The sequence below is a fragment of the Eumetopias jubatus genome, unplaced genomic scaffold (genome assembly GCF_037043125.1).
Source record: "Eumetopias jubatus isolate StellerSeaLion01/CBP00866 unplaced genomic scaffold, mEumJub1_p1.0 scaffold_7, whole genome shotgun sequence".
Lineage (NCBI taxonomy): Eukaryota > Metazoa > Chordata > Mammalia > Carnivora > Otariidae > Eumetopias > Eumetopias jubatus.
In genome coordinates, this window is record NW_028274813.1 from 61883955 (window position 1) to 61911637 (window position 27683).

Here is a 27683-nt window from a genome sequence, read left to right on the forward strand (position 1 = left end):
CTCCTTCCGGTGGGAAGGAGACTCCAGAGGCTCGAAGTACAGGTGGAGTGCATCACAGAGGGGACCGGTAGCGGAACCCCAATGTGAGTGTGGCCCTCGGGAGCCTCAGGGACCCAGCCATTGCCATCCCTGACCTCGGAGCCCACGGGCTCCTTTTCGGTGTTGCTTCTGCCTCTCAAACTGGAGACTGTTCACTCCTCTCCTCCCCCCGCCCCCGCCCCCGGCTTCCTCGCTTCCTCTCCTCCCCCCCCCCCGCCTTCCTCTCCTCCCGTCCCCCCCGTCCCTCCCAGTCCCCCGCCGCCCCCTCGTCCCCGGCTTCCTCTCCTGGCAAGCTCCTCTTAAGAGGTTCTCTCCCCAACCCAGTCTCAGTCCCACTGTCCCACTGTCCCACTGCTAACTGAGATGGACTGAGCCAGATTCTGCACGGGCTCAGGAGGCCCTGCCAGGGAAGCCCAACAGGTGACGACCTTCAGGAAGATTCGACTGCTTTGAAGGCACGGAGAAACCTCAGCCTCTAAGGTCACCATCTGCAGAGACCAGCAGACAGGAACCAAGGATAAAACCTTAAGACCTTCATTGGATGTAGCTCCTGGCGAGATGTGGAGGTGTGGCATCCCGGGGGGACCTAGCTTTGGTGCCTTGGGGACACAGCAGGGTGAGGGGCGGGAGGGGGCAGTGGCTTCTTGTGACCAGCAGATGCAAGTGTGGGCCCCAGCATGGCCGACCCTTCCTGGCTGGGGTGTCATGGAAGGCGGCAGGAGGCTCCCAAGGTACTGCCCCCCACCCGTCGTGGAAGGTGCAGAGGTGCCTGCTACCCAGTCAGGCAGTGGTGACACAATCCAAGGAAGGCTCTGCCCCTGCGGCTTGTTCGGCCTCTGGGATTCTCAGTGGGTGGGTAGTCGGTCTTAGGTGACACGCTAGATGGGATCTGCAGGGCTTGTTTACAGCACCCGGAGCCAGGGCAAGAAATTCAAACGGCGGCACCGGTGTTCTCGCTTCTCTTGACCGCAGAAAGCCCAAAGAGCTTCCGCCTGTTTCGGGAATCCAGGTCCGTGGGCAGAAAGCGGTCGACTGAGAGCGGAGAGGCAGCCGCCAGCACGGCTCACCACGGCGGAGCGTCCAGCGCCTGGTCACGTCCGGGAACACATAGCTCTCCCGAAACGCACAGCAACGTGGACACGGCCAGCAGTCAAACCGGAACCGCAAAGAGCTTCTTTGCTATACCCACAATAAGACGAGCAGTCCCAGCCCTGACCCTCGCCGTAGGAGCGCACCAACCACCAAGAAAAGAAAAAAAAAAGAAGCCAAAGGCCAAGGCGAGGCCCCGGGCTCTAGGGGCGGCTCGAGGACACCTGGTGGCCATTTACGCCGTAAACCTCAGGGGGGCGTAAATTGACTACCACGCGGCGAAATCTGACTTTCAACCAACCCGAAAGACCAGGGGAAAGCGCGAACGCAGTCCCCCACTACCACAAATTATGCAGTCGAGTTTCCCACATTTGGGGAAATCGCAGGGGTCAGCACATCCGGAGTGCAATGGATAAGCCTCGCCCTGGGAAAACCACCTTCGTGATCATGGTATCTCCCCTGCCAGGTAAGTATGCTTTGCTCGCCCCGCCTCGACACTCACCCTCGCGCTCGCCCCGCTCCTTACACACGGTCACTTCCCTCCCGCCGCCCCCGCGCCCCGCACCACCCCCGCCGCCCCCTCGCCCGCCCGCACAGCCCCCGCGGGCGCCTTCGCCTGTCCCCACGCGGGACCCGTGTGCCCGGGCGCGGCGGGCCCGGCAGCCTCTGCGCGCCTGCTCCTCTGCATACGCCACGCCCGCGCCGTGACGTCCCCCGAGCCCCGTCTCCGGCTCTGGGACACCCGCCGTCCCAGTCCTCGCGGAGACCGCGGATGCCCTGGGGGCAGGGAGGCGGGGTGCGGGGCGGGCGGCGCGGGTGTCAGGACCAGGATGGGAGATCCGAGAAGCCTGGTCTCCCAGCTCTGGGCAGTCGAGTGCCCAACTGGAGGGTGACCCCCACCTTCCCTTAAGCGAAAAGGAAGTTTCAGTCTATGTTGTTTTAGCTAGCTCATCCACACTGGAGAGATTATTATGAGGACATTTCCCCCTCCTGAAAATGTGTCCTATACGATTAATGAGGTTGAAGCTAGCAGAAAATTTAAAGCTTGTTTTTCAGAGAACAGTTTCTCCCTCATCAGCTCTTGTGTCTTTTCTGACCCCACTAACAAATCTACTAGCTGTCTCTGCAGAAGCCTGGATTCAAGGTCAACTAATATGGTTCTCCAGCCTCTGACCTATATTGCTAACCCAAGGTAACCAACCCAAGACCCCATCCAGTTTGTACCAGCTCTTGGAGCATGCCCATGGCCCCTTCTCCATGTCCTAAGATAACCTCCCGATGTGGGGGGCTGAATTTTGCTTTTTTTCTGATGTTAAGTCTCCACCCAAAGTGAACATGGGGAGTATGTTACATATACACTTCCTAAAGGCGCATGCTCCATCTTTCCTCTTGCATAGTCGTAAGCTTCTCTGCTCTTTTCATCAATATGTATGTGATGCGGCCCCTATGATTATAAAAAAAAAAAACTTGTTCTCTCCCCCTTCAGGGAAGCGGATTTGTGGCTTGCTCTCCAATCTCCTCCTTTGGCTGCCTCTCAAATAAGCCCCTTTCCTTACAGCATACCCGATGTCTCTCAGTGATTGGCTTTGTATGCATCAGGCAGATGGACTTGGGTTCAGTTACACTCCCCCCCCACCCCCCCTTAAGCGCTTAAGTATAGCATTTCCCTCAACCAACTTAACGAGGATCATTTTTTCACGGTATCTTCCTGGGTAAGCCTGTCATAAACTCCTTCAACATACGAACTTCTTCAACAAACACAAGTGAGCCTAGTAAAACCTAAAGGAGGGGCGCCTGGGTCAGTGGGTTAAGCGGCTGACTCTTGATTTTGGCTCAGGTCATGATCTCAGGGTGGTGGGATCTAGCCCCAAGTTTGGCTTGCCCTGGGCGTGGAGCCTGCTTTAGATTCTCTCTCTCTCCCTCTCCCTCTGCCCATCGCTGCCTCTTTAAAAAACAACAACAACGAGAACAACAACAGACCAAAACACCCTAAAGGGAAAAAACAAAGAAAGAAAGGAAAGTCTAACCTTGAAGACAGAAAACCAGGACAAAGTGCAAACTTCATCCACTGAGCAAATCATGCAGTGGTCAAGTACATAATGCTGCTAAAAGGGAAAGTATTTTAAAACACTTGAAAAATTGTAAGTATAAACGATTATGTTTTCTAGTCTATTCACAATTGCCAAAACATTCCATTTAATCTGTTCAACTTTCTCTCTCTCTCTCCCTTTTTTTTTTTTTAGTAGGCTCCATGCCCAGTGTGGAGCCTAACACCGGGCTTTAACTCATGACCCTCACTCAGATCAAGACCTGAGCTGAGATCAGGAGTCAGAAGTTTAACTGACTGAGCCACCCAGGTGAGAATGGTGCCTTTAGATGGTGAGGCGGACACAATTTTTTAGACTGTAAACTGGTAACTTTCATGTCTCTGCTATCCTGTCCATGGAGAGGTCGGTCTATTTCTTCCCCTGGAAACTGGAATGTAGTGACTTGCTTGACCAATCGAATGTGGCAAAAGTGTTGTTCAGGGAATTCTGAGACTAGGTCAGGAGAAATTTTACCGCTTCCGTCTGGGTCTCTGGGAACCCTGTCCGGGAGACTTGAGATACCGTGTAAGAAGGCTGATTACTTTGAGGCTGCCACGTTGTGAGGAAGTCCAAGGCTTTGTGGAGAAAGATGCGTAGAAAGAGAGGCACAGCTAGTCCCTAGCTGTTTCAATCTCAAACTGAGGCCCCAAACACAGGGAGCAGAGTAATGCCTGCCAAATTTGCATATCTGTGCTCAAAATAGATGACTGTTATTGTTTCAAAGCTCTCAGGTTTTGGGGTGGTGTTTTTGTGCAGTGCTAGAGAATGGAACAGGCAGACAAGCAAGCAAACAAGTAATATGAAGTAGAAGGAAAAAAAAGTGGTTAAGGGATAGAGAAGATGGGATGGAGAGAAGGGACTAGAGTTGAGGGCTTAAAGTTTTTGACAAGGGAGTCAAGGAAAGCCTCTCTGCTACATACTCCTACTTTTCTTTGCTTGCTCATCATGTGCACGCAAAACTCCCCAACAGCCACTCCAAATGGCAGTCTCACTTGGCAATTCCCTGGCAATTCCCTGAGTTTATTTGTCCTGTTGTAGGTCCTAGGACCATAGCCAACTCCTTAGAACCCCTAACTCTTGATTTAAAGTTTATGGGAATCAGTAAATAATGACCCAACTTTTGAGGAGCAGAATGAACATACTGTAAAGGCCTATCCCTGAGGAGGGCCATGAGCCCCAGGAAAGAGAAAATGGGTTCCCCAACAGGTATCTCCTTGAACATCACTGTGACTCGGGGAGAGTATTCCACTTCTCAAAAAAGTTGGGTGGGACAACAATCGAAAACGAGAGGATCCAGGGCATGTGGGTGGTACGTTACGCCGTACGAGTTCAAAGCAGAGAAATGTCCCATACGGAAAAAGAATCTGAAGAGGCTGTTGTACAAAAGGTACAGAGCGAGCTCCCATTATTGCAGCACCTCAGGGCGGAAAAATACCTTAAAAAGCGGGACTCGCAGTGGGTGGGCGAGCGGTCTCGGAGATCCGAAAAGCATAGTGCGATATCGGAAGCCAAAGCAAGGAGTTCAAGGCGGCACTGGTGGTGTCTTCTCTTCTCCCCGCAGCAGGAGGTCTGGGAAACCCCCACCACTTTCGGAAGCCCAGGTCAGCGGGCAAGGAACGGTCAGCAGAGTTAACCGGCAGTGCGTAGTCCGGCCCCGCTGCCCGCAAGAAAAGATCGCAAAAGGCCTTCCAAAGCACCGTAAGAGCGAGAGCCCTGGAAAACGCAACTGTTCGAGCCGGGAAGAAAAGCAAACAAGCTCAGCACAGCCTCGCTGGTCTAAGGCCGGGAGAGGGCTGTTCTGCACCCCCTCGCTCAGACCGTTGGCGCTCGTGGGATGCAACCAAAACTCTGCTCTTCCGTAAACCGCAATGACCAGGGGAAAGCGCGAACGCAGTCCCCCACTACCGCAAATTATGCAGTCGAGTTTCCCACATTTGGGGAAATCGCAGGGGTCAGCACATCCGGAGTGCAATGGATAAGCCTCGCCCTGGGAAAACCACCTTCGTGATCATGGTATCTCCCCTGCCAGGTAAGTATGCTTTGCTCGCCCCGCCTCGACACTCACCCTCGCGCTCGCCCCGCTCCTTACACACGGTCACTTCCCTCCCGCCGCCCCCGCGCCCCCCCGCGCCCCGCCGCCCCCTCGCCCGCCCGCACAACCCCCCCGGGCGCCTTCGCCTGTCCCCACGCGGGACCCGCGTGCCCGGGCGCGGCGGGCCCGGCAGCCTCTGCGCGCCTGCTCCTCTGCATACGCCACGCCCTCGTCGTGACGTCCGGATGCTGGTGTTTCGCCCCCCTGGTGGTTGAAAATAGACGACTTATGAGAGATCTACTCTGATTTTTCTAGCTAAAATGAACTTTATAGTTTTGTTCTTTGTTGGTTTTGTTTTTTTAAAGTAATCTCTACACCCAGCGTGGGTCTTGAACTCCACCCGCAGGCGCATTCTGTACTCGCTGATCCAGGCAGGCGACCCATATTTGTAGTTTAAATTTAGACTGAGGCGTTTGATTTTCTCACCATCTTTTTCTAACCTTTTCCCCACTGAGAAATCACCGTATTTGGGCTAGTCAGCCCCCCGTGAGTTTCTACCTTTACCTTTTCTTTGGCTGACCCGTGGCCTCAAGCAGGTTAGGGCAGATTTGCTTGACTTGTAGGTTTCCCTACGTATGACATGTTAACTATGTTAAGTGAAAAAGATAAAGTTCAAAAATATATGTAGTATGCTACCGTTTGTCTAGGAAAAATGTGAAAACAAGAAAATTATACAGTCTTGCAAAAAAGAAACACAAAACTAATAAACCAGAACTGATGGGGGGGCGGGTGTGAATGGAAGGAGAGACATGCTTTACTGGGTGTACCTTCTTTGTAATTCTGACTTTTGCAACTCTATTACTGTTTTACATATATTTTTAAATTGCAGGGGGGAAAATTCCTAAAATTGAATATGAGCATAACTGAACCTCTCTGAGATGAATAGTGTGACCACCCTGAAATAGAAAAAAATAACCAACTGAAGTGACTTTTGGACACAGTACATTGACTATACACATCTTCAAGTCTAAAGACAGGAAGTGAAAACAAATACTGAAGTGTCCCATAGTAGGTTTGTATTTCATAGCTACCTGGTTGTAACAATTCTGTACTAATGTTGCATGTATTGTAGTATTGAGCTAATGAGGGTGTTGGGGAGTCAAGGTTCTCACTGCTGGAGAAAAGAGATGCAAATATTGAATGGTGAAGGGCAAGAAGAAACTATGTATGTTTAACTGAAAGTTGGAATGGAAGGTATCAGTATGGGCTCATTATTTTTAGTAGATACAGATACGTGTAGGAAACTTATTTTTTACCTCTACCCACTACAGAGGACTAGAAGCAAAGACAGTAGCATTAAGCGTACTTACTGCCATGATATCGCTTTCTAAATGCCAGTCTCCACTAAAAAGAACCAGGCCTCTTTGGAGAAATAGATAATTTTCAGGGGTCAAGAAAAGTACAAAATGGCCCCGGAACATCTTGTGCCAGAAGATAAGGAAATGCTCCAAAAATTTTATGGACATGTCGAAAGGACACAGTAGCCACTCTGCCCCGGATCTTAGCCAAAAAGCCGAGAGGTGATCCACAGTAGCCACCCTAAAGGGGCTTGCATAGGCCCAAGCTGGGAACATTTGAACATCAAGATAAATTTAAAAACAGTTATGGGTCACAAACAACAGAATAAAATAACAACCATGGGGGTGCCTAGGTGGCTCAGTTGGTTGGGCATCTGCTTTCGGCTCAGGTCATGGTCCCAGGGTCCTGGGATCGAACCCTGCTCGGTGGGGAGCCTGCTTCTCCCTCTCCCTCTGCCGGCCACTCCCCCCTGCTTGTACTCTCTTTCTCTCTCTCTGTCAAGTAAATAAATAAAATCTTAAAAACAAAAACAACAACCATGAGTTCATATTGATAGTACATAGGGAAGGAGGGAAAGTTCTTTCTTTCAATACAATGCCAACTAATAAATGAAGAATGAATGATGGAATTAGAAAATCAACATTTTCGGGGCACCTGGGTGGCTCAGTCGTTGGGCCTCTGCCTTCAGCTCAGGTCATGATCCCAGGGTCCTGGGATCGAGCCCCCCCCCCCCCCCCCATCGGGCTCCCTGCTCCGCGGGAAGCCTGCTTCTCCCTCTCCCACTCCCCCTGCTTGTGTTCCCTCTCTGGCTGTGTTTCTCTCTGTCAAATAAATAAAATCTTAAAAAAAAAAAAGAAAGAAAGAAAATCAACATTTGTCAACTATGATGCAAGAGTCATCAATGGATGCTAAAAAATATCGTGTTAGGGGTGCCTGGGTAGCTCAGTCTGTTAGGCGTCCAACTCTTAGTTTCGGCTCAGGTCATGATCTCATGGGTGTTGATATCAAGCCCCCCCCATCCCATGGGCATCCACACTCAGCGGGGAGGCTGCTTGAAGGTTCTCTTCCTCTGCCCCCCTCCCCTTGCTTGCTGTGGCCCAGCGGACTCCCCGCTGAGCGCAGAGCCGGATTGGGGGCTCGATCCCAGGACCCTGAGGTCATGACCTGAGCCAAAACCAGGAGTTGCGGTGTTCGCAGCCGCCGCTGCAACGCCGTAGCTCGCCAACGCCAGCGCCGCCTCTAGCTCGCCGAGCTCCAGCCGAAAGAGAAGGAGGGTAACTAAGGAGGTTTCTGTACCATGGCTCGTACCAAGCCGACTGTCCGCAAAGGGACCGGTGGTAAGGCACTGAGGAAGCAACTGACTACAAAAGCCGCTCGCAAGAGTGCGCCCTCTACTGGAGGGGCCCTCTGCTCATCGTTACAGGCCTGGTACTGTGGCACTCCGTGAAATTAGACGTGCCACAGTCTTAGAAGTCCACTGAACTGATCCGCAAACTTCCTTTCCAGCGTCTGGTGCGAGAAATTGTTCAGGAATTCAAAACAGATCTGCGCTTCCAGAGTACAGCTATTGGTGCTTTGCAGGTCGGCCTCTTTGAAGACACCCACCTGTGTGCTATCCACGCCAAACGTGCCACAATTATGCCAAAAGACATCCAGCTAGCGCGCCGCGTACGTGGAGAACGTGCTTAAGAATCCAGGATGATGGAAAACATTTCATTCTTTAGAAAAAATTTTTTTTCTCTTCTTCCCGTTATTGGTGGTTCTGAACGTTAGATATTTTTCCCCCCCATGGGATCAAAAGTACCTAAGTATATGATTGCAAGTGGAAAAATAAGGGACAGAAATCAGGTATTGGTAGTTTTTCCATTTTCATTTGTGTGTGAATTTTTATTTTTTATTTTTTTAAGATTTATTTATTTATTTATTTGAGAGAGAGAATGAGATAGAGAGAGCATGAGAGGGGGGAGGGTCCGAGGGAGAAGCGGACTCCCTGCTGAGCAGGGAGCCTCATGCGGCACTCGATCCCGGGACTCCAGGATCATGACCTGAGCCGAAGGCAGTCGCTTAACCAACTGAGCCACCCAGGCACCCTGATAGGTCTCTCTCTTAACCGAAGTGCGTTTTCGGAGCTTGACTTGTCACGCTTGCACCATTTTCTTTTACTTCTGACTTATGTGTTTGTTGTGTCTTTTTTTTTTCTGAGCGTCAGTGCGGGTGTTGGGTTGCGGAATCCTGGAACTTCGTACTTTTCCCCAGAGAAAATTATGATACTGAGATCACATCACCTTTTTGACAACTGTGGGGTAGACAGTAGCCACGCTCAGTTTGCTCCGTATTTGGGTGGAGTATTGTAAAAATCAGATAGTCTTTACTTGGGTGGGTGGTTTATGAGCTCTTGAGCTTCTGCCGTTCTCCTTACTTTTTTTCTAAACCAACCAGCCTTGTCTTTATGTGCAATGTTCTTCTTCACAGAGATCAGCTTGAGTTTAACTTCTGTCGCTTCGTTACAGTGCATTAATATTGTATATACGCTTTTCCAAGCTAGGTGCCTTTTGCCCAGTCTACAAACCTCGCTAACCTTTTTTTCTTTTCCTTCCAAAATTTTAATTCCATTAACATATAATGCGTAATTGGTTTCAGAAGTACAGGTCTGTGCTTCATCAGGTTTACATCATACCCAGTGCTCATGACATCACATGCTCTCCTTAATGTCCAACTTTCAGTTAACCCCATCCGTCAATCTCCCCTCCAGCACCCTTGTTTCCTATGATTGTCTCGTATGGTTTGTCTCCCTCTCTGGTTTAGTCTTATTTTTTCCTCTTCTCCTATGACCCTGTTTTCTTTCTTAAATTCCGCACGTCAGTGAGATCATGTAATTGTCTTTCTCTGATTGACTTATTTCACTAAGCATAATACCCTCCAGTTCCATCTACGTCCTTGCAAATGGCAAGATTTCATGTTTTGGATGGCTGCATAATACTCCATGTATATATACACCACTTCATCCATTCATCTGTCGATGGACATCTGGCCCCTTTCCGTAGTTTGGCTATTGTGGACATTGCTGCTATAAACACTGGGGTGCAGGTGCCCCTTCAGATCACTACATTTGTGTCTTTGGGGTAAATACCTAGTAGCGCAATTGCTGTGACCCACTTTCTTCTGCAATTTCCTTTCTTGCCATCTTCCACCCTCACCACATAAACCCCACAACCTTCGTTCCCTTGGTTCCCACCCCACTGTTCACACCCTGGGTCATTCTCACTGCCCAGTCGCTTTCTTCCTCTCAGAGCATAAAGAGTCCCCTGTAGGAAACCCTATAGCCAGGGCTTCGTCTCTGCTACCGGGTGTCCTCCTGTTTCTCCTTTGTGCCCCCCAGGCATACGCCAGCCAATGAATGTTAAGTGAGTGCTACAGCTCAAGAGCAGTGAAACCAGGGTTTTTTTTTTTTTTTTTTTTTTTTTTTTAAATCAGGAACTAGCAGTGAGCTATGGAATATTTCAATTGTTCTGGAGGTACAAAGTAGAATCTCTCCTGAAGTATGTCCTTGAGGGAGTAACATACATTACCTTAGTGTTTTATGAGAAGGCCCTTGCATAGTGTAGTCAACTCATTTATAGGTGTGTTTATTAAGCACCCTCCCACACATGCTCTAATATGTTAACTGCTGCTTCCAGTCTACCCCCGCCCACACACACACACACTGTAAAAATGTCAACCAGGGACCAAGGGATGTACGAAGCACTCTCCTACCCCTTTTGCCCAAAAACACCTTTTTGGTACAGATTAGCTGATGGCTATGTGGAACATTGTATATAGCTTTCTGCCCTGTACTTGCTATTAAGGACTTTATTCATTTATTTGAGCGAGAGCAAGAGCACGAGCAGGGGGCGGGGAGAGGGAGAAGCAGGCTCCCCTGTTGAGCGGGGGGATCCAGGACCCTGGATCATGACCTGAGCTGAAGACAGATGCTCAACCAACGGAGCCACCCAGGTGCCCTGTGTACTCACTATTTCTTAGCATTTACACAGCATCTTCACATTTCCAAAGCACTGTACCAATGTTTATTAATCCTCACAACACCCCTGTGAGGTAGGTCAATATGTCCTTTGTAGTAGAGAAACTGAGGCAGACAGAGGTCAAGAGAACCTGCCTGAGGCCACAAGGGCAGCCAGCGAAGGGACTGCACCGGAATCCAGAAGCTAGGGCTCTCTGGCCCATGCTCACCCACTGGAGAGCATCGCACGGGCGTATTTTCACCAGGGGAGGAGACATGAAGGAGGACAAAACACAGAGATTTCTCAGGCAACAGAAAAATCAAGTTCAAATGGCATCAGGGAACAACATCAGTGAAAGAACATTAACCAGCACACCAGTAAGGCAAGAGAACATGCAAGGCCGGAATCATGGTGACTACCCTTAAGACCTAAACCAGGGTTTGGGAAAATTTAAACGAGGGGTGACCAACCCAAATGCTTGTGGTTTCCAACTGGAAAAGAAGTTAGACAGTGAAAAAAATCAAACCACACAACCTAATTTTAAATTAGAAATGACTTGATGTTAATTTACATGAAAAAGACCAGTAATATTTGGAATTGACTACTGACAATTAGTATCCTTTTTCGTCCAAATATTCCAATTTTTCCCCCACCGACAAATGCTGTTCCCTATATACTCTTTCTCTCTACACGCCAATTTATACACTAGTATAACGATCAAGTGGGCTCAATGGCACGTCTCACGGTTCATTGGCTGAGCTAGAGATGGAATTCAGGAAACCATAACAGACTGTTCTGTCTGCCCCTGTGTTGTAGAAATGGCTGTTTCTAACTTGCCTCTGCCCAATTCCATCTTCTATCAAAGGCTAAAAGCACACAGAGAAGCAGTTCATCCTTTTGTAAAGGGACTGGTGAACTTCATTCAGTATGCCATTTAAAAAAAGAAAAAGGAAAAACTAAGACCTGCACTGTAAAGCAGAATAAAGGAGTAGATTTATTATAGCTACTCCAAATTTTAGAGTGATACAATGACCACAGAGTTAAAAACTATCACTGTTATCACTGTTTATTTGATAATAGTTGGTTTAGTCTACAAGTTTAAGGCAAACATACTAATGCATTTGCTTTTCATCAGAAATCATACTTTTTATAAAGATTACATAAAATCTGTCCCAAAACTTCTAAGAAATGTTCATTAATTAAAAATAAGTCCGATTAAGATGCTTTACCAGGATACATGAATGAACTAAGGTGGTATACAATGTTTTTTAAAAACAAAATTCAAAAAAAGGTAATGGCAATCTTTATCTTGTTTGAACAATGTGTTTTTAAAAGGGTTAAACTTCAGGAGTACTTAAAAGTAAGTAAGACTGGCAGCCATAAGGAATACTATTCATAAAATAAACACAGTTACAGAGGCTACTTAAAACAAGACTGAACTTTGGGCTTCGGGAGAGGAGGTGCGCACGGTGAGGGCCAACTGCCACAGGGGGCACATAGGTGCAGGGGCACGGCGTCCCACCGTGCACACTGGCAGAGCCCATGGACGGCACCGCTCCGTGGTTTCTCGGAAAAAGGGAGTAGATGCACTTTGACAGCTGTTTCTTCTGTTTCCAGTGAGCAGTAAATGCTTAATGCCATTAAGAAAACAAAAATAAAATCTGAAGGAAGGCAGCCCTTTTTAACTGAAGGTGGAGTGTGGCTTATGTGTCTCCATTTAACACTGCCAAGCAGTTCTGCAGCAACTGTAGGTTACCCTAAAAAGAAAGGGAGAATAAACGATGACGCTCGGAGAGCTTGGAAGAATTGTATTGAAAATATCCAGCACTAGAAATCATGTAACTTTAAATTTATTAAGACAACAGAATTTGGGTAACAGCTACTCATTATACAGTAATAACTGTTTATTTTTTTTTTATTTTTTTTTTAAAGATTTTATTTATTTATTCATGAGAGACAGAGAGAGAGAGAGAGAGAGGCAGAGGGAGAAGCAGGCTCCCAAGGAGCAGGGAGCCCGATGTGGGACTCGATCCCAGGACCCTGGGATCATGACCTGAGCCGAAGGCAGACGCTTAACCATCTGAGCCACCCAGGCGCCCCAGAAATAACTGTTCAAAGACATAAAATTATATACTTTGTTTCAGGTACAATATTTTCCACACACCAGATTCTTCAGTAAATTTCCATCTAGACCAATATTATTGTTTAGAATTACCTGGCATGATCTAATGAGAGATAAAATATGCTCTTTGTGTCCAAGTTAAACTACTGAACATTTTCTTAAAAAGATTTATTTGAGAGAGAGAGCGAGCAGGGGGAGAGGGAGAGAGAATATCAAGCACTCTCCCTGCTGAGTGCAGAGCCCCACACAGGGCTCAATCCCATGACCTGAGATCATAACCTGAGCCAAAACCAAGAGCCAGACGTCCAACCCACTGAGCCACCCAGGTGCCCCTGAACATTTCTGACTGTAAGATAGGTTCTTATCACTTTCTTTTAGCCATTAAAATATGTGTATTACATTACATGACTATATAACATATATAATGTATATTTTAATGGCTAAAGTGATACATCATAGCAATTTTTATAAAAATATTAATAAGAGGGGCACCTGGGTGGCTCAGTCAGTTAAGTGACCAACTCCTGATTTCAGCTCAGGTCATAATCTCATGATTGTGAGATCAAGCCCCGCATCAGGCTCATGCTGGGTGGGGAGTCCGCTTGAGATTCTTTCTCTTCCTCTCCCTCTGCCCTTCCCCACCCTCATGATCTCTCTCTCTCCAAAAAAAAAAAAAAAAAGTACTAAGATCACATACAAAAGTATTCTATAAAATGCAGACCTGTGTAGCCATCTGTAAAACATGTGAACTGGCCTCCAAATTCAGACATGTGTAAAGACAAATATAAGCATATAGGTCACAACTATTTGTTTATTTATTAAGATTTTATCTCTTCATTTGACAGAGAGAGACAGCAAGAGAGGGAACACAAGCAGGAGGAGTGGGAGAGGGAGAAGCAGGCTTCTGGCCAAGCAGGGAGCCCGATGCGGGGCTCGATCCCAGGACCCCGGGACCATGACCCGAGCCAACGGCAGATGCTTAAAACAACTGAGCCACCCAGGAGCCCCGGTTACAACGGTTTATAAATGGGGGTGAAGGAAAACTTCTTCCTTAGAGTAGAAAGCCAACTAAAATGTATACGATGGAATTAGAAAAATGACCATTTGGCAACCGTCACAGTAACCGACTCAGGGAAGTCATAACTGGATGCTAACAACAACATAAGGCTGAAATGCTAATACTGTGGTCATTAGGTACATGAAGCTACAGAACATTTAAATTTCTGTTAATTAAAATTAAATAAAAACTCGGTCTGAGTTTCTCGGTTGCACTACCCACATTTCAAGTGTTTGGCAGCCACATGTGGCCAGTGACTACCATACTGGACAGTGCTGATTATAGAGCATTTCCATTATCACACAAAATCCTATGCGACAGTGCTGGTTAAATGACGGGTATTTAACTGACATAGTCCCAAGTATCTCCCCACAGAATACTTAATTTCAAAGTGTAAAATAGTAACTTTGCCACTGAAAAACCTGTAGACATCACTTTATTTTTTCTCTAAAGATTTTATTTATTTGACAGAGAGAGACACAGCAAGAGAGGGAACACAAGCGGGGGGAGTGGGAGAGGGAGAAGCAGGCTTCCCGCCGAGCAGGGAGCCCGATGTGGGGCTCGATCCCAGGACCCTGGGATCATGACCTGAGCCGAAGGCAGACGCTTAATGACTGAGCCACTCAGGTGCCCTGATTTTTTAATTTATTAATGAGGTAGAGTGAGAGTGAGATCGAGAGAGAGCATGAGTGGGGCATGGAGGGGCAGAGGGAGAGGGAGTAGGCTCTCCCCTAGCAGGGAGCCTGACGAGGGGACTCCATCCCAGGACCCTGGGATCATGACCTGAGCCAAAAGCAGACACTTAATCGATTGAGCCATCCAGGCACCCCATACTATTAGGATTTTTTAGGAAGGAAATTGTCCAGACCAAAGCCGTGTTGGAAAGGGTTACTCTGTCAGTAGAGAGTGGCAGAGACTGGAGAGGGAACAAAAGCAAACAAGGCTGTCAATTAGGAGAGGATATCAGTACTCAGGGTGAAAGGTGGGGAGATGGGATGTGCATGAAAGAGATGTTACTAAGTGAGCCATAGGACTTGGGAATGGGAGGGCTCATGGAGGGAGAGAGGAAGGAGTCAACCAAGATTCAAGTCTATAGGAGTTGTAAGGATGGAGGAAGTGATATGAGCAGAAGTCAAGAGTCAAAATAGCTATTGACTGAGGTATAGAAATGGGGTGGAAGATGCTGAGTTGGGCTTGGGCTATATTGATTTGAATGGCCAGTGGGGCGGGCAGCGGTGGAGATTGTCCACCCAGGCAATTGGAAATCCATTATAGTACCTGAGGAGAGGGCGAGGACCAAATAAAACGGGTCGTTATCTGAATGGGATCATGAAGAGGGACAGGCGCTTGAGAACAGGCCAGAACAGAAGCAGGGCAGCAAACAGTTTCACAATCAAGTGGCCTCATCTCAAGTTATCATCCACCTCATCTCAAGTATTGAGCAGAACCGGACAAGGGCCAATCAAAGGTTGGAACTGAGAAGAGGCCAAGAAAAGGTAATTAGGAATTAACTGGTGACAGGGCGCTTGGGTGGCTCAGTTGGTTAAGCGAGCCTGAGCCTTCTGCTCAGGTCATGATCCCGGAGTCCTGGGATCAAGCCCCACATTGGTTCCCTGCTCAGCAGGGAGTCTGCTTCTCCCTCTAACCCTACCCCCTCTTGGGCTCTCTCTCACTCTCTCTCTCAAATAAATAAACAAAATCTTAAAAAAAAAAAAAGGAATTAACTGGTGACAGCCTAGCAACTTTTCAGTAGACAGTCGGGCCAAAGTGAGACCGAGGAGCGAATAATGGTGAAGGTGAGATAGCCGCGCTGTAAAAGAAGGCAGAAGGGCTTGAGGCTTGAAGGTTGGAGGGACAGCAGGTGTTAGTGTCTGGGGACCTACTGGTCCAGATTTCTGGCTGCATGTCCCTCAGCATCTAGATTTCTGCTGCTTCACGTCACAACGTGAGACACTGCACATAAAGCGCTCATCTCGTAGACCGCCACTTAGGAGGGTGCCGATTCCTAGTATCTGTAATTAGGCAGCTGTTTCCGGGTTAGTGGAAGCCGCGCAGCGCCGCGGCGAGACGAAGACTCGTCCTCTCTCCCCCCGCCTCACTGGGACGATCTGCGCAGGAGCACAGGGAGAGCACGGAAGTGTGGGCGGAAGTGGAGTTGCCGACGCTTTAGCTGGGGGACCTGCGGAGTAAACAGATGCTGTGCGGGCGCCTGTAGTCGGTGTCGGAGGGTGCAGGCCACCATGAACCGACTCCAGGATGACTACGACCCCTACTCAGTTGAAGAGCCTAGCGACGAGGAACCCGCTTTGAGCAGGTGGGCCCCTGCCCCGTCCCGGCTTCCGAGGCTTCGGGCCGAGGCCACGCTTTAGCCTCCTCCAGTCGTTGCGCCTGCTAGGCCCTTGCTGACCCTCGGCCGAGCCGTTCGGGCGCCTGTCGCGCCCCGCTGTCGCCTGCGGGACGCCGAGTGGGGTTCTGGTGAGGTTGCGCAGGGCCAACACCGGCGCGGGGAACCGGGTTGTTCTGGAATTACGCGTTAAGTCTTCAAAAGCCTTGGGATCGAATCCTGCCTCTGCAGCTTACTAGCAGTGTGAGAGAAAGCAAATCACTTACCTTCGTTTTCCTCATCTATGAAAAGGAAATATAATAGCTGCATCTTAATTACGTTGTGAGACTAGTGGGACTTAATGTACAGTGACCCTCTTTTTTTTTTTTTTAAGATTTTATTTATTTATTTGACACACAGAGAGATAGCGAGAGTAGGAACACAAGCAGGGGGAGTGGGAGAGGGAGAAGCAGGCTTCCTGACGAGCAGGGAGCCCGATGTGGGGCTCGATCCCAGGACCCTGGGATCATGACCTGAGCGAAGGCAGCCGCTTAACCGACTGAGCCACGCTGGCGCCCCTAGAGTTTCTTTTCTTTTTTTAAAGATTTTATTTATTTATTTGACGGAGAGAGACACAGTGAGAGAGGGAACACAAGCAGGGCGAGTGGGAGAGGGAGAAGCAGGCTTTCTGCCAAGCAGGGAGCCCGATGCGGGGCTGGATCCCAGGACCCTGGGATCATGACCTGAGCAGAAGGCAGGCGCTTAAGGACTGAGCCACTCGGGCGCCCCTACAGCAGGCTTTTTTTGAGCACCTATTGTATGCTTTCTCAAGGCTACAGTTTTCTACAGGCTTTCAGTGTAGTAGGGGAAATAAGACGTATCTCGGAACATAAATATCTTGGAAATAAGTATGTTATCTCTGAAGACTATTGTAGAAAAGGAGGACCTGAGATAGACACAGATGAAGTTCCGGGGAAATTTCCAGAAAGGAGGGATTAACCCTACCTGGAGGAAACTTGTAGTTATGTTGGCAAGAGATTTCCTGACACATTTATCTGTTTTTTTTTTAAAAAGCTGGCAACAGATCCTGGCCATAAACTCTAAAACATTCTGTCCAACTAAGCTTTTTGTGAAACTGTCCTTCTTCCAGTCATAATGTTTTGTCATATTATCCTGGGGACGGGTTGTAGGCTTGGGAGCTTGGACTGCTGTGAAGGTTTCTCCTGTGGGGAATGAGGATGGATTCTAAGATTTCCTGTGAGTTTTAGGTAATGGGTCTGGTCTGTGAAAGGAGATATATCAATTAGTAGGCCTCAGTTAGTAATTCAGTTTGATAGCAGTATTTCCTGGACTTGAGTTATTCAGCCATTACCATCTTCATATTCGCCCGTGTTACAACTTATTTAATATTTTTCCTTAAGACTTTTGCTGTTAAATTTCTTTTCTTTTTTGGGGGGGTTAAGTTTCTTTAAAGAAGCTCTCTAATCCTGTGATAGTTGCCACTGGTAAGGTAAATATAAGAAATACTGTGAAAATGGAACAGTGGTATTAGACAGTATTGCCTGTTCAAGGCTCTGAATCCAGTGCTTGTTGTCTTAAGAAGGGAGATTGGAGAGATTCGAGAGGTGTTTAAGATGTGTCTGTCAGGATTTGATTTTATCCTACTTATAAGAGAATATTTTATAGCCAGTTCATGGATCCTGGCAGAAGATAAGAGACTGGTGCGTCAGGGACTACTCACAGCGCAAGCAGCATGAGCATCATGATCCTGTTGGTTGCTGTTACTTCCCAGCTCCTACAGGGGTTGCGCGGAGCGGCCCAGGTGGATGCTACACATTCAGTGGCTTGCACCATGGCTAAGGACCACTTGAGCTTGGAAAATCCACTTCTTTTACAGCAATCAGTAAATAAGCTTGCTCTTTCTCCTGGAGAGAGACATCACCTTATCCTTTGAGGTTGCACACTGCAAACAGAACCCTGAGAAATGGCCTGGGTGAAGAGTGGCAAGAACCTTGCATTCTTAACACACTCAGCAAGAATGTACATGGCCCAGACTGCATTGCCTCACCTAGTGGTGCTAAATCCTGAGACTTTTTTGAAATAATCACAAGAAGTAGAGAAAATTTGTAATAAAAATAACTCTCTTGCCTTGTGATTTAATCTTTTTCTTAAAAAACTAAACTTTATTTTGAGGTAGGTTCACATGTAGTTGTAAGAAATAGTAATTAGAAAAAATCAGTGAATTTTATATTTAAATGCATGAATTTATGACAGTAAATTATTTTTTAGTAAATTAAAAAATTAACATGTATTGTTTCAGGGGTACAGGTCTGTGATTTGTCAGTCTTATACAATTTGCAGCGCTCACCTTAGCACATACCCTCCCCAGTGTCCATCACCCAGCCACCCCATCCCTCCCACCCCCCTCCACTCCAGCAATCCTGTTTGTTTCCTGAGATTAAGAGTCTCTTATGGTTTGTCTCCCCCTCTGGTTTCGTCATTTCATTTTTCTCTCCCTTCCCCTATGATCCTCTGTCTTGTTTCTCAAATTCCTCATATCAGTGAGATCATATGATAATTGCCTTTCTCTGATTGACTTATTTCGCTTAGCGTAATACCCTCTAGTTCCATCCATATTATGACAGTAAATTATGTCACAAGAAAAGTTAAAAAATAATACAGAGGGATTCTGTGTCCCCTCTACCCAGTTTCCCTCAATGTTTTTTTTTAAGATTATTTATTTATTTATTTATTTGACACAGAGAGACACAGCGAGAGAGGGAACACAAGCAGGGGGAGTGGGAGAGGGAGAAGCAGGCCTCCTGCTGAGCAGGGAGCCCGATGTGGGGCTCAATCCCCGGACCCTGGGACCATGACCTGAGCCAAAGGCAGACGCTCAACGACTGGAACCACCCAGGCACCCCAGTTTCCCTCAATGTTAACATTAGTAACTTTAATATCACAACTGGGGTAACCATTAATATGGTCAAACTATAGAACATTTCCATTACTACAAGGATCCCTCATTGCCAACTTCCTGCCCCACCATGCCCTACTTAAATGCTGGTAACCATTAATCTGTTCTCCACTTCTATGATTCTGTCCTTTTTAAGAATATTATATAAATGGAATCATGCAGTATGTAAGTTTTTGGGATTGGCTTTTTTCATTCAGCATAATTCTCTGGAGATTTCATCCACGTTGTTGTAGGTATCAGTAAATCATTCCTTTTTTATTGCTGACGACTATTTCACATTTGTTTTAACCATTCCCTTATTGAAGGATGTCTAGTTATTTCTCGTTTTGACTTTTGTGAATAAAGCATCTCTAAACATTCATGTTCACGTTTTTGTGTGAATGTAAGTTTTCATTTCTCTGGGATAAAGGCCAAGGAGTGTGATTGCCGGGTTGTATGGTAGTTGCGCGTTTAGTTTTATAAGAAACTGTCTTATTTAGTGGCCTGTCTATCCTGGTACTCCTTTTTTTTTTTTTAAGATTTTATTTATTTATTTGACAGAGAGAGACACAGCGAGAGAGGGAACACAAGCAGGGGGAGTGGGAGAGGGAGAAGCAGGCCTCCCGCCGAGCAGGGAGCCCGATGCGGGGCTCGATCCCAGGACCCTGGGACCATGACCTGAGCCGAAGGCAACGCCCAACGACTGAGCCACCCAGGCGCCTCTATCCTCGTACTCCTTAAGATAATCTACTTTGCACACTTTTGAAACACTGGAATGTAGGATAGATCAGAGTTTCTCAGCCCCAGTAGCATTGACATCTTGGATCAGATAAGTCTGTTGTGGGAGGCTGTTCTGTGCACTGTAGGATGTTTAGCAGGATCCCTGACTGCTACCCACTAGATGCCAGTAGCCCATCCTCCCACCTCCTAGTTGTGACGGTCAAAAATGTCTAGCTATGCTATATGTTCTCTGGAGGGCAAAATGGCCCCCAGTTGGAGACCACTGGCATAACTCATGGGTGAGAGGTAAGTTTGGAAAGATAAGTTGAAACCAAATGGGGAAGGCTCTTTTGAATGCTGTGTTCAGAGATTTGGCCATGGATGATTTCTTTCAGAATTGGGTAGTGATGTGATGAGAGTTTTTTAGGACTGACATTCTGGCAGCAGGATTAAGGGTAGAACGAAAAAGAAGAGTTTGGAGGCCTGGAGATCTTAGGATATGGTGGCACAGGCAGAGCTAAGAGGACCCAAGTGAATATAGTGGTAAAGGAGAAAGTATATGGGTCAGGATGAGGAATGTTAGGTGGGAATTCTCTTGGGAGTAGAATCTGGCGAAGGCCTCTATCGTTAGCAAAATTGAATGGTGTGAATTGCATTTTTCAGACTTACCTTCTGTTGGAGGCTTAAAAGCATTGTTCTAGAAGAAGAAAATAGAGAAACAAAAACCAGAGGTAGTCTGTAACTGTTCATCAGACCACAAGTAATTGAACATTATTTATGAACTATTGATTGTATTAGAAATATCTTAGGTGTTTCATTCATTTTCATAACATTTTGTTCTTTCTGATACCTGGTTTAATTCTGTCATATTGTTATTGATGGGAAACCAGGTGCAAAAGGCCAAGTAAATTGGCAGTAATTGCTCAGGAGAATTTGTAATATAATTTAACTTTCTCTTTATAGTTCTCTGTAGCATTATGCCTTTAGAATTGTAACATCTATTTAGTATCTGTTTTTTTTTTTTTTTAAAGATTTTATTTATTTATTTGAGAGAGAGAATGAGAGATAGAAAGCACGAGAAGGAAGAGGGTCAGAGGGAGAAGCAGACTCCCTGCTGAGCAGGGAGCCCGATGCGGGACTCGATCCCGGGACTCCAGGATCATGACCTGAGCCGAAGGCAGTCGCTTAACCAACTGAGCCACCCAGGCGCCCTATTTAGTATCTGTTAACATTTTGTTTGGGTATATTAGCTGTATATTGGTTACATATATTAAGTTTTATTTAAGTACTCAAAGTTTTAAAAAACTCGCAGTTGTGTGAAGTAAACTTTTCATTGCTGATGGAATTATGAATTGTGCAATACTTTTGGAAAACAGTGTGATAATTCAAGAAGTTAGAAAGATGTTTTTTATGTCTAATTCTAGATATTTATCCTAAGGAAATCAACAGAAGCAAAATTACATATACCCTACAGAGATATTCATTGTAGTGTAATAGCAAAGAGTTAGAAATAAATGTATAGCATCTATAAGAGGAAATATTATGTGGACATTAGAAATATATTTGGAGGGGCACCTGGGTGGTTCAGTCGGTTGAGCGGCTGCCTTCGGCTCAGGTCATGATCCCAGGGTCCTGGGATCGAGTCCTGCATCGGGCTCCTTGCTCAGGGGGGAGCCTGCTTCTCCCTCTCCCTCTGCCTGCCTGCTGCTCCCCCTGCTTGTGCTCTCTCTCACTCTCTCTCTGTGTGTCAAATAAATAAAATCTTTAAAAAAAAAAAGAAATATATTTGGAAATATGCAGAAATGGTTGATCTTTATTTTTTTTTTAAGATTTTATTTATTTGAGAGAGCACATGAGGGGGTGGGCAAAGTAGGAGGGAGAAGCAGACTCCCTGCTGAGCAGGGAGCCCGACCCTGGGGTCCGGGGGGCACGGGTGGGGAGGGGGCTTGATCCCAGGACCCTGAGATCATGACCTGAGCTTAAGGCAGCCGCTTAACTGACTGAGCCCCCACCAGGTGCCCCGAGAAATGGTTGATCTTTAAAAGAGAATAGCCGTATGTAATATGATACATAAATGCAACCTTTTAAAACTTAAAATTATTGGGCAGTGAGAGGATGGGAGTTTCAAATTATTTTAATTCTTTAGTATTCATATGTCTTATGATTTAAATGCATACTAGTTCTGAAGATGAAGTGGATGTGCTTTTACATGGAACTCCTGACCAAAAACGAAAACTCATCAGAGAATGTCTTACTGGAGAAAGTGAATCATCTAGTGAGGATGAATTTGAAAAAGAAATGGAAGCCGAATTAAATTCCACCATAAAAACAATGGAGGACAAATTATCCTCTCTGGAAACAGGTAAACTTTTAGTTAGATTTTCATATAGATATTTTTCTAAGTTCCACAAGGGCAGGAACCTTATGCTCTGTTGTGTCACCAGCACTTTGAGTAGGTGCTCAATAAATATTTATTGTGAATGAATAAATAATGTTTGGCAACTTGAGCATAGTTTTCTTTGATGACTAGTGAAGAATTTTCCTGTGTTGTTGAAATGACACTATTAGTATTTTTGACTTGCATGATTTCCTTTTGCAATCTTTACCCCTGGATAAAAAAGACACACAAGCTTACAGAGGTATTTTTAGGGTTATATAGCACTGATATGGCAGATTGAATGATAGGTCGCCACAAATTCCTGTCTCATTTTAGTAAGTAAGTAATGAAAGTAAGTAATGAAACATACTTCATCTTGATACTTCGTTTTTATGTGAGGTGTACCTGACCCAAAAACTGATTTGTGCCTCAGCTTTGGTTTCCATGTTAGGAACTGAAAGCATATGTAATAGTAATAATAAAAGCAAAAGCAGATGTTAATTAAGAGGAAGAATTAGGGATGCAAGCATGTGATGACTGAATATAGTCTGAGTCATGGCACTAGGCACAACTGAGGAGAGAAGAGTGTGTCCTTGAATCGTGCCCCCTGCCTCTCCGTAGGGCCCCTGTCCTCTTTCCCCTAAAGTTGCTTACAATGAGATGTTTATCTCCTGTCCTTCACAGTGTACTGCATGGCTCAAAGGTAGAGGTATGTATGGTGGCAACCTGGGAACAGGCTAGTTTATTGAATTAGATTTGTGAGAAGGGTGAGAGAAAAATTTTCTCATGATTTGGAACACGTCATTACGGTAATTAATAATTACAGTTCTCTGTAATTGCATAGGGCACAGAAATTCAGTAAGTCATTGATGTGAAAGTATTTTTTCATCCAAGTGAGGTTGGGAATGAGTTGATAATTACTTTGAGGTGATGGAAGAGTAAGTTGAGGTTTTTTTTCTTGTCAATTGTGTATGGTTTAGTCTGTAAACTGCCCTTATGTAAATAGGGTCTTCCTCAGGAACTGGAAAAGTTGGAACAGCTCTGACAAAGTACTATGATGATATATATTTTGATTCTGATTCTGAGGATGAAGACAAAACAGGTAAGTAGGATGTTTACCAGGTTTAGCTGTTACATTTTGTAGAAAAAAGGTTTACCTAACAATTATTGGATATTAGAATTTCCCTCTGAGTTTTATCTTTTAAAGAAATTGTAGGCTGTTGATGTGAAAACAAAAGCAGGAATTGATGGGAATGCCCATATGAGGACATGGGACCAGCAAGGATGCTGCATGGGCATTCCAGGGGTGAGGGAGAGTGTGTCCTGATTCAGTCCTGACTTCCTCAGGGCTCTTGGGCCCCCTCTTCCTCAAGGTTCCTTAGCTCAGCAACATTTGCTTTCATGCCAGCAAATAGTTTCTATATTTTTACAGAAAATATAGAAATTTAGATATACTTTATATTTTGCAGAAGTTTTTCTAACTCATTGCTTTTCTATTGGCTTCGCTGTTCTCTGGAATTGATTTTGTATAAAATGTGAGCAAAGGTGGACATAATAAGAGTTAAAAGTGATGTAATTATATCAGGAATTACACCGGAATGCACAAGTAGCACATTTATATGGTAAAGAAACAATTAGGTACTCAACTGACTGTGCCACCCAGGCACCCCAAGAAACAATTTTATATTTTTATATATTATTACCTAAATATTAACTTACTTAAGTACTTTAAAAGTCTAGTGCATGTGGATAACCATAGTGGTTTTTCATCTTTTTTTTTTTTTAAGATTTTATTTATTTATTTTGAGAGAGAGAGAGTGAGACTGTGCGCGTGCCTGCCTACTTGTGTGAGTCGGGGGAGGGGCAGAGGCAGAGGGAGAGAGAACCTCAAGCAGGGTAACCATGAGTGTGGAGCCTGACATGGGGCTTGATCTCATGACCCTGAGATCATGACACAAGCTGAAATCAAGAGTCGGATGCCCAACTGACTGAACCACTCAGGTATCCATGTTTTTTTCACTCATTTTTGAAATATTTTTATTCTGATTTTTTTTTTTTTTAAGATTTTACTTACTTATTTGTCAGAGAGCGAGAGCACCCAAGCAGGGGGGAAGGAAAGGCAGGCAGGGGCTGAAGCAGGCTTCCTGCTGAGCAGGGAGCCCGATGCGGGACTCGATCCCAGGACCATGGAATCATGACCTGAGCCGAAGGCAGACGGTCAACGACTGAGCCACCCAGGCACCCTGAAATATTTTTATTCTGATTTCAGTAGCATTTTCTATATGGGAACTTGTTGAGAATTTATAACATCAAAAAAGTTTCTGGTCTTGGTTTACTTGGAGTGGCTTTTCTGAGACTGAATCCTCATTATTTGAGTTCAGTTCTTGAGATAACATTATGTTTTTAGTGAAGAAACAGCTTTTTCCTCCTCTGTCATCTTCATTTTAATCTCTTCTTAATTGGACAAGAACTTTATTTGGAGAATAGTTAAAAAAAATTTTTTTTAGGAAAATATACATAGGAAAAAAATGTAGCTGAAGGTTCTATGTTCTGTATTAAAGAAGTGTGTGCTTTAGACATGATACCTAGCCATATCCTTAACATTTTCAAAATTAGCACAGGTGACCAAGAAGAAAAAGAAAAACCGACACAGGATTCCAACAAATGATGAACTACTCTATGACCCTGAAAAAGATAGCAGGGATCAGGCCTGGGTTGATGCGCAGAGAAGAGGGTAAGAACTGAACTCGAATATTTAGAATCTTTGGAGAAAAAGGATTAAAAGATGATTTTCACTACATTCACTTTTTTTTTTAAGATTTTATTTATTTATTTTGACAGAGGGAGAGACAGTGAGAGAGGGAACACAAGCAGGGGGAGTGGGAGAGGGAGAAGCAGGCTTCCCGCAGAGCAGGGAGCCCGATGTGGGGCTCGATCCCAGGACCCCGGCATCATGACCTGAGCCGAAGGCAGACGCTCAACGACTGAGCCACCCAGGCGCCCCTACGTTCATATTTTGAATGTATGTGTATATGTTCATACAGACATACATACATAAAAAAAGAATTTCGGAAAACTGCTGAATTATTTATTTTGAAAATTACCAGCAAATTTCAGTCAAATGATTTATTTTTTAAAATTTTTCTAAAAGATTTATTTATTTATTTTAGAGAGAGAATGAGTTTGGTGGGGAGGGGCAGAAAGAGATGGGGAGAGAATCTTTTTTTTTTTTTTAAGATTTTTATTTATTGAGAGAGAGAATGATAGAGAGCATGAGAGAGAGGAGGGTCCGAGGGAGAAGCAGACTCCCTGCTGAGCAGGGAGCCCGACGCAGGACTCGATCCTGGGACTCCAGGATCATGACCTGAGCCGAAGGCAGTCACCTAACCAACTGAGCCACCCAGGCGCCCAGGATGGGGAGAGAGTCTTAAGCAGATTCCGCTCTGAGCATGGAGCCTGACGTGGGGCCTGATCTCACCACCCTGAGATCACCACTTGAGCTGAAACCAAGTGTCAGATGCTTAATTGACTGTGCCATTCAGGCGCCTGTCAGATGATTTATTTTTAAAAGACTGTTGTTGAATTCAAACTGCTGTGGTCAGTCTCTCCATTCAAGAAACAAAGCTGACTTTTCTCAAATAGACATAATGTAAAATTTTTTGGAGATTAAACATTTATGTGGGTGAAGAGTGGATGTTAAATTTTATTTTTTTATTTTTTATTTTTTGGGATGTTACATTTTACACCTAAATTGTTCTTTTTAACTATTTACAAATTTGATTTCTTTCTTTCTTTTTTTTTTAAGATTTTATTTATTTATTTGAGAGAGAGAGAGAGAATGAGAGATAGAAAGCACGAGAGGGAAGAGGGTCAGAGGGAGAAGCAGACTCCCCGCTGAGCAGGAAGCCCGATGCGGGACTCGATCCCGGGACTCCAGGATCATGACCTGAGCTGAAGGCAGTCGCTTAACCAACTGAGCCACCCAGGCGCCCCTTGATTTTTTTTTTTTTTTTAAGATTTTATTTATTTGACAGAGAGCACAGACAGGGGAAGCAGCAGAGGGAGAGGAAGCAGGCTCCCCAGTGAGGAGGGAGCCCAACTTGGGGCTTGATACCACGACTCCAGGATCATGACCTGAGCTGAAGGCAGATGCTTAACCAACTGAGCCACCCAGGCACCCCTACAAATTTGATTTTTTAAAGATTTTATTTATTAGAGAGAGAGAGTGAGCATGAGCTGGGAGGGGTGGAGGGTGGGGAGTGGCAGAGGGAGAGGGAGAAGCAGACTCCTTGCTGCGTGGGGAGCTCGATGTGGGGCTCCATCCCAGGACCCTGGGATCATGACCTGAGCTGAAGGCAGACACTTAACTAAGTCACCCAGGTGCCCCACAGATTTGATTTTTTAAAAAACTGAGGTGACATTCACATAACAAAATTAGTCATTTAATTAATTTAAAATTACTCATTTTAAAGTGAACAATTCAGTGGCATTTAGTATATTCACAGTGTTATGTAACTACCACCTCTGTTTTTCAAAACCATTTGCATCATCCCAAGAGGAAATGCCGTACTTGTTTTCCACGTTGATTTTATGAGGATTGATTTGTCATAAAACTAAAAGCTAGGCAGTGTACTACTGTTACCCAGTGCTTCCCTCTCCTGGCTGTGCCTCAGAATCACCTCAGAAGAATGAAAGGCAAACCCTGGAGTCCTACTCTAGGAAGCTTTGATTCAGCTAAGGTAGTAGGGGCCAGGATGGTAAGCTCTTGAAAACTGAACAACAAAAGATAAATCAAGTATTTTTAAGTCCAGAGAGAATTTGATGTTGTTGGGTGTTTGTACCTTACATTTTAGCCTCCAGTGTCCCACTTTGTTCGTTTTTCTTCTCCCAGTTTTACCTATGCACCATTTCCTCCAACTGCACCTTGCCTTTATTTAATGAATACTTTCTGATTACCCCAGTGTAAAATGAACATTTTGAGTACTATGAATGATCCTGAGAAAGTTAAGGAAATTACAGTGTAGCTCTTGATTCTGGTAACAGAATTTGTCAGTGAGGTAAGATGGAATGTATTTTCATTGTTCTGTAATCTTTAAAAAAATGGTGTGTTTTTTTTTTTTTTAAATAAACTCTACCTGGGGCTTGAACTCAAGACCCCCAAGATCAAGAGTCAAATGTTCTACCATCTGAACCAGCCAGGTGCCCCTTTTGTTTTATAATCTTGAGAAGAAATAACATTTTATTGCTTTATTCACATTCCTGCATCAAGCAGTAGTTGCCTTTTAAGACCACAGAAAGCAACTTAAAATAATGAATTCACTACATTTTCAGTGCCACAGGGGCAGTGATCATGCCTGTCTTGTTCACTGCTATATCCCAGACATCTTGCACTTTGTTAAATGGGCACTCATTAAGTATCTATTGAATGGAGGCACCTGGGTGGCTCAGTTGGTTGGGCGACTGCCTTTGGCTCAGGTCATGATCCCGGAGTCCCAGGATCGAGTCCCGCATCGGGCTCCCTGCT

The 27683-nt window shown here is 45.5% G+C and overlaps 1 protein-coding gene, 2 non-coding genes and 1 pseudogene across 4 annotated transcripts in view; 2 read left to right on the forward strand and 2 right to left on the reverse strand.

Moving 5' to 3' along the window:
• Nucleotides 1–1438: 1438 nt before the first annotated feature.
• On the reverse strand, nt 1439–1602 carry LOC148163905 (U1 spliceosomal RNA). The gene has a single exon (XR_015768653.1). It is a non-coding gene; the product is annotated as a U1 spliceosomal RNA (small nuclear RNA).
• A 3486-nt stretch (nt 1603–5088) lies between these two features.
• LOC148163906 (U1 spliceosomal RNA) lies at nt 5089–5252 on the reverse strand. The gene has a single exon (XR_015768654.1). It is a non-coding gene; the product is annotated as a U1 spliceosomal RNA (small nuclear RNA).
• Nucleotides 5253–7903: 2651 nt separating this feature from the next.
• LOC148163907 (histone H3.3A-like) lies at nt 7904–8296 on the forward strand (annotated as a pseudogene).
• Nucleotides 8297–15921: 7625 nt separating this feature from the next.
• EAPP (E2F associated phosphoprotein) overlaps nt 15922–27683 on the forward strand; it is a 29354-nt gene continuing 17592 nt past the window's right edge. Inside the window, exons 1-4 of one of the 2 annotated variants that reach the window (XM_028114846.2) lie at nt 15922–16097; nt 21963–22144; nt 23166–23261; nt 24776–24893. In XM_028114846.2, coding sequence (XP_027970647.1) covers nt 16024–16097; nt 21963–22144; nt 23166–23261; nt 24776–24893 — 470 coding nt within the window. In that variant the 5' untranslated portion in view covers nt 15922–16023. The remainder of the gene's footprint in view (nt 16098–21962; nt 22145–23165; nt 23262–24775; nt 24894–27683) is intronic. The other variant, XM_028114848.2, reaches the window with a different exon arrangement.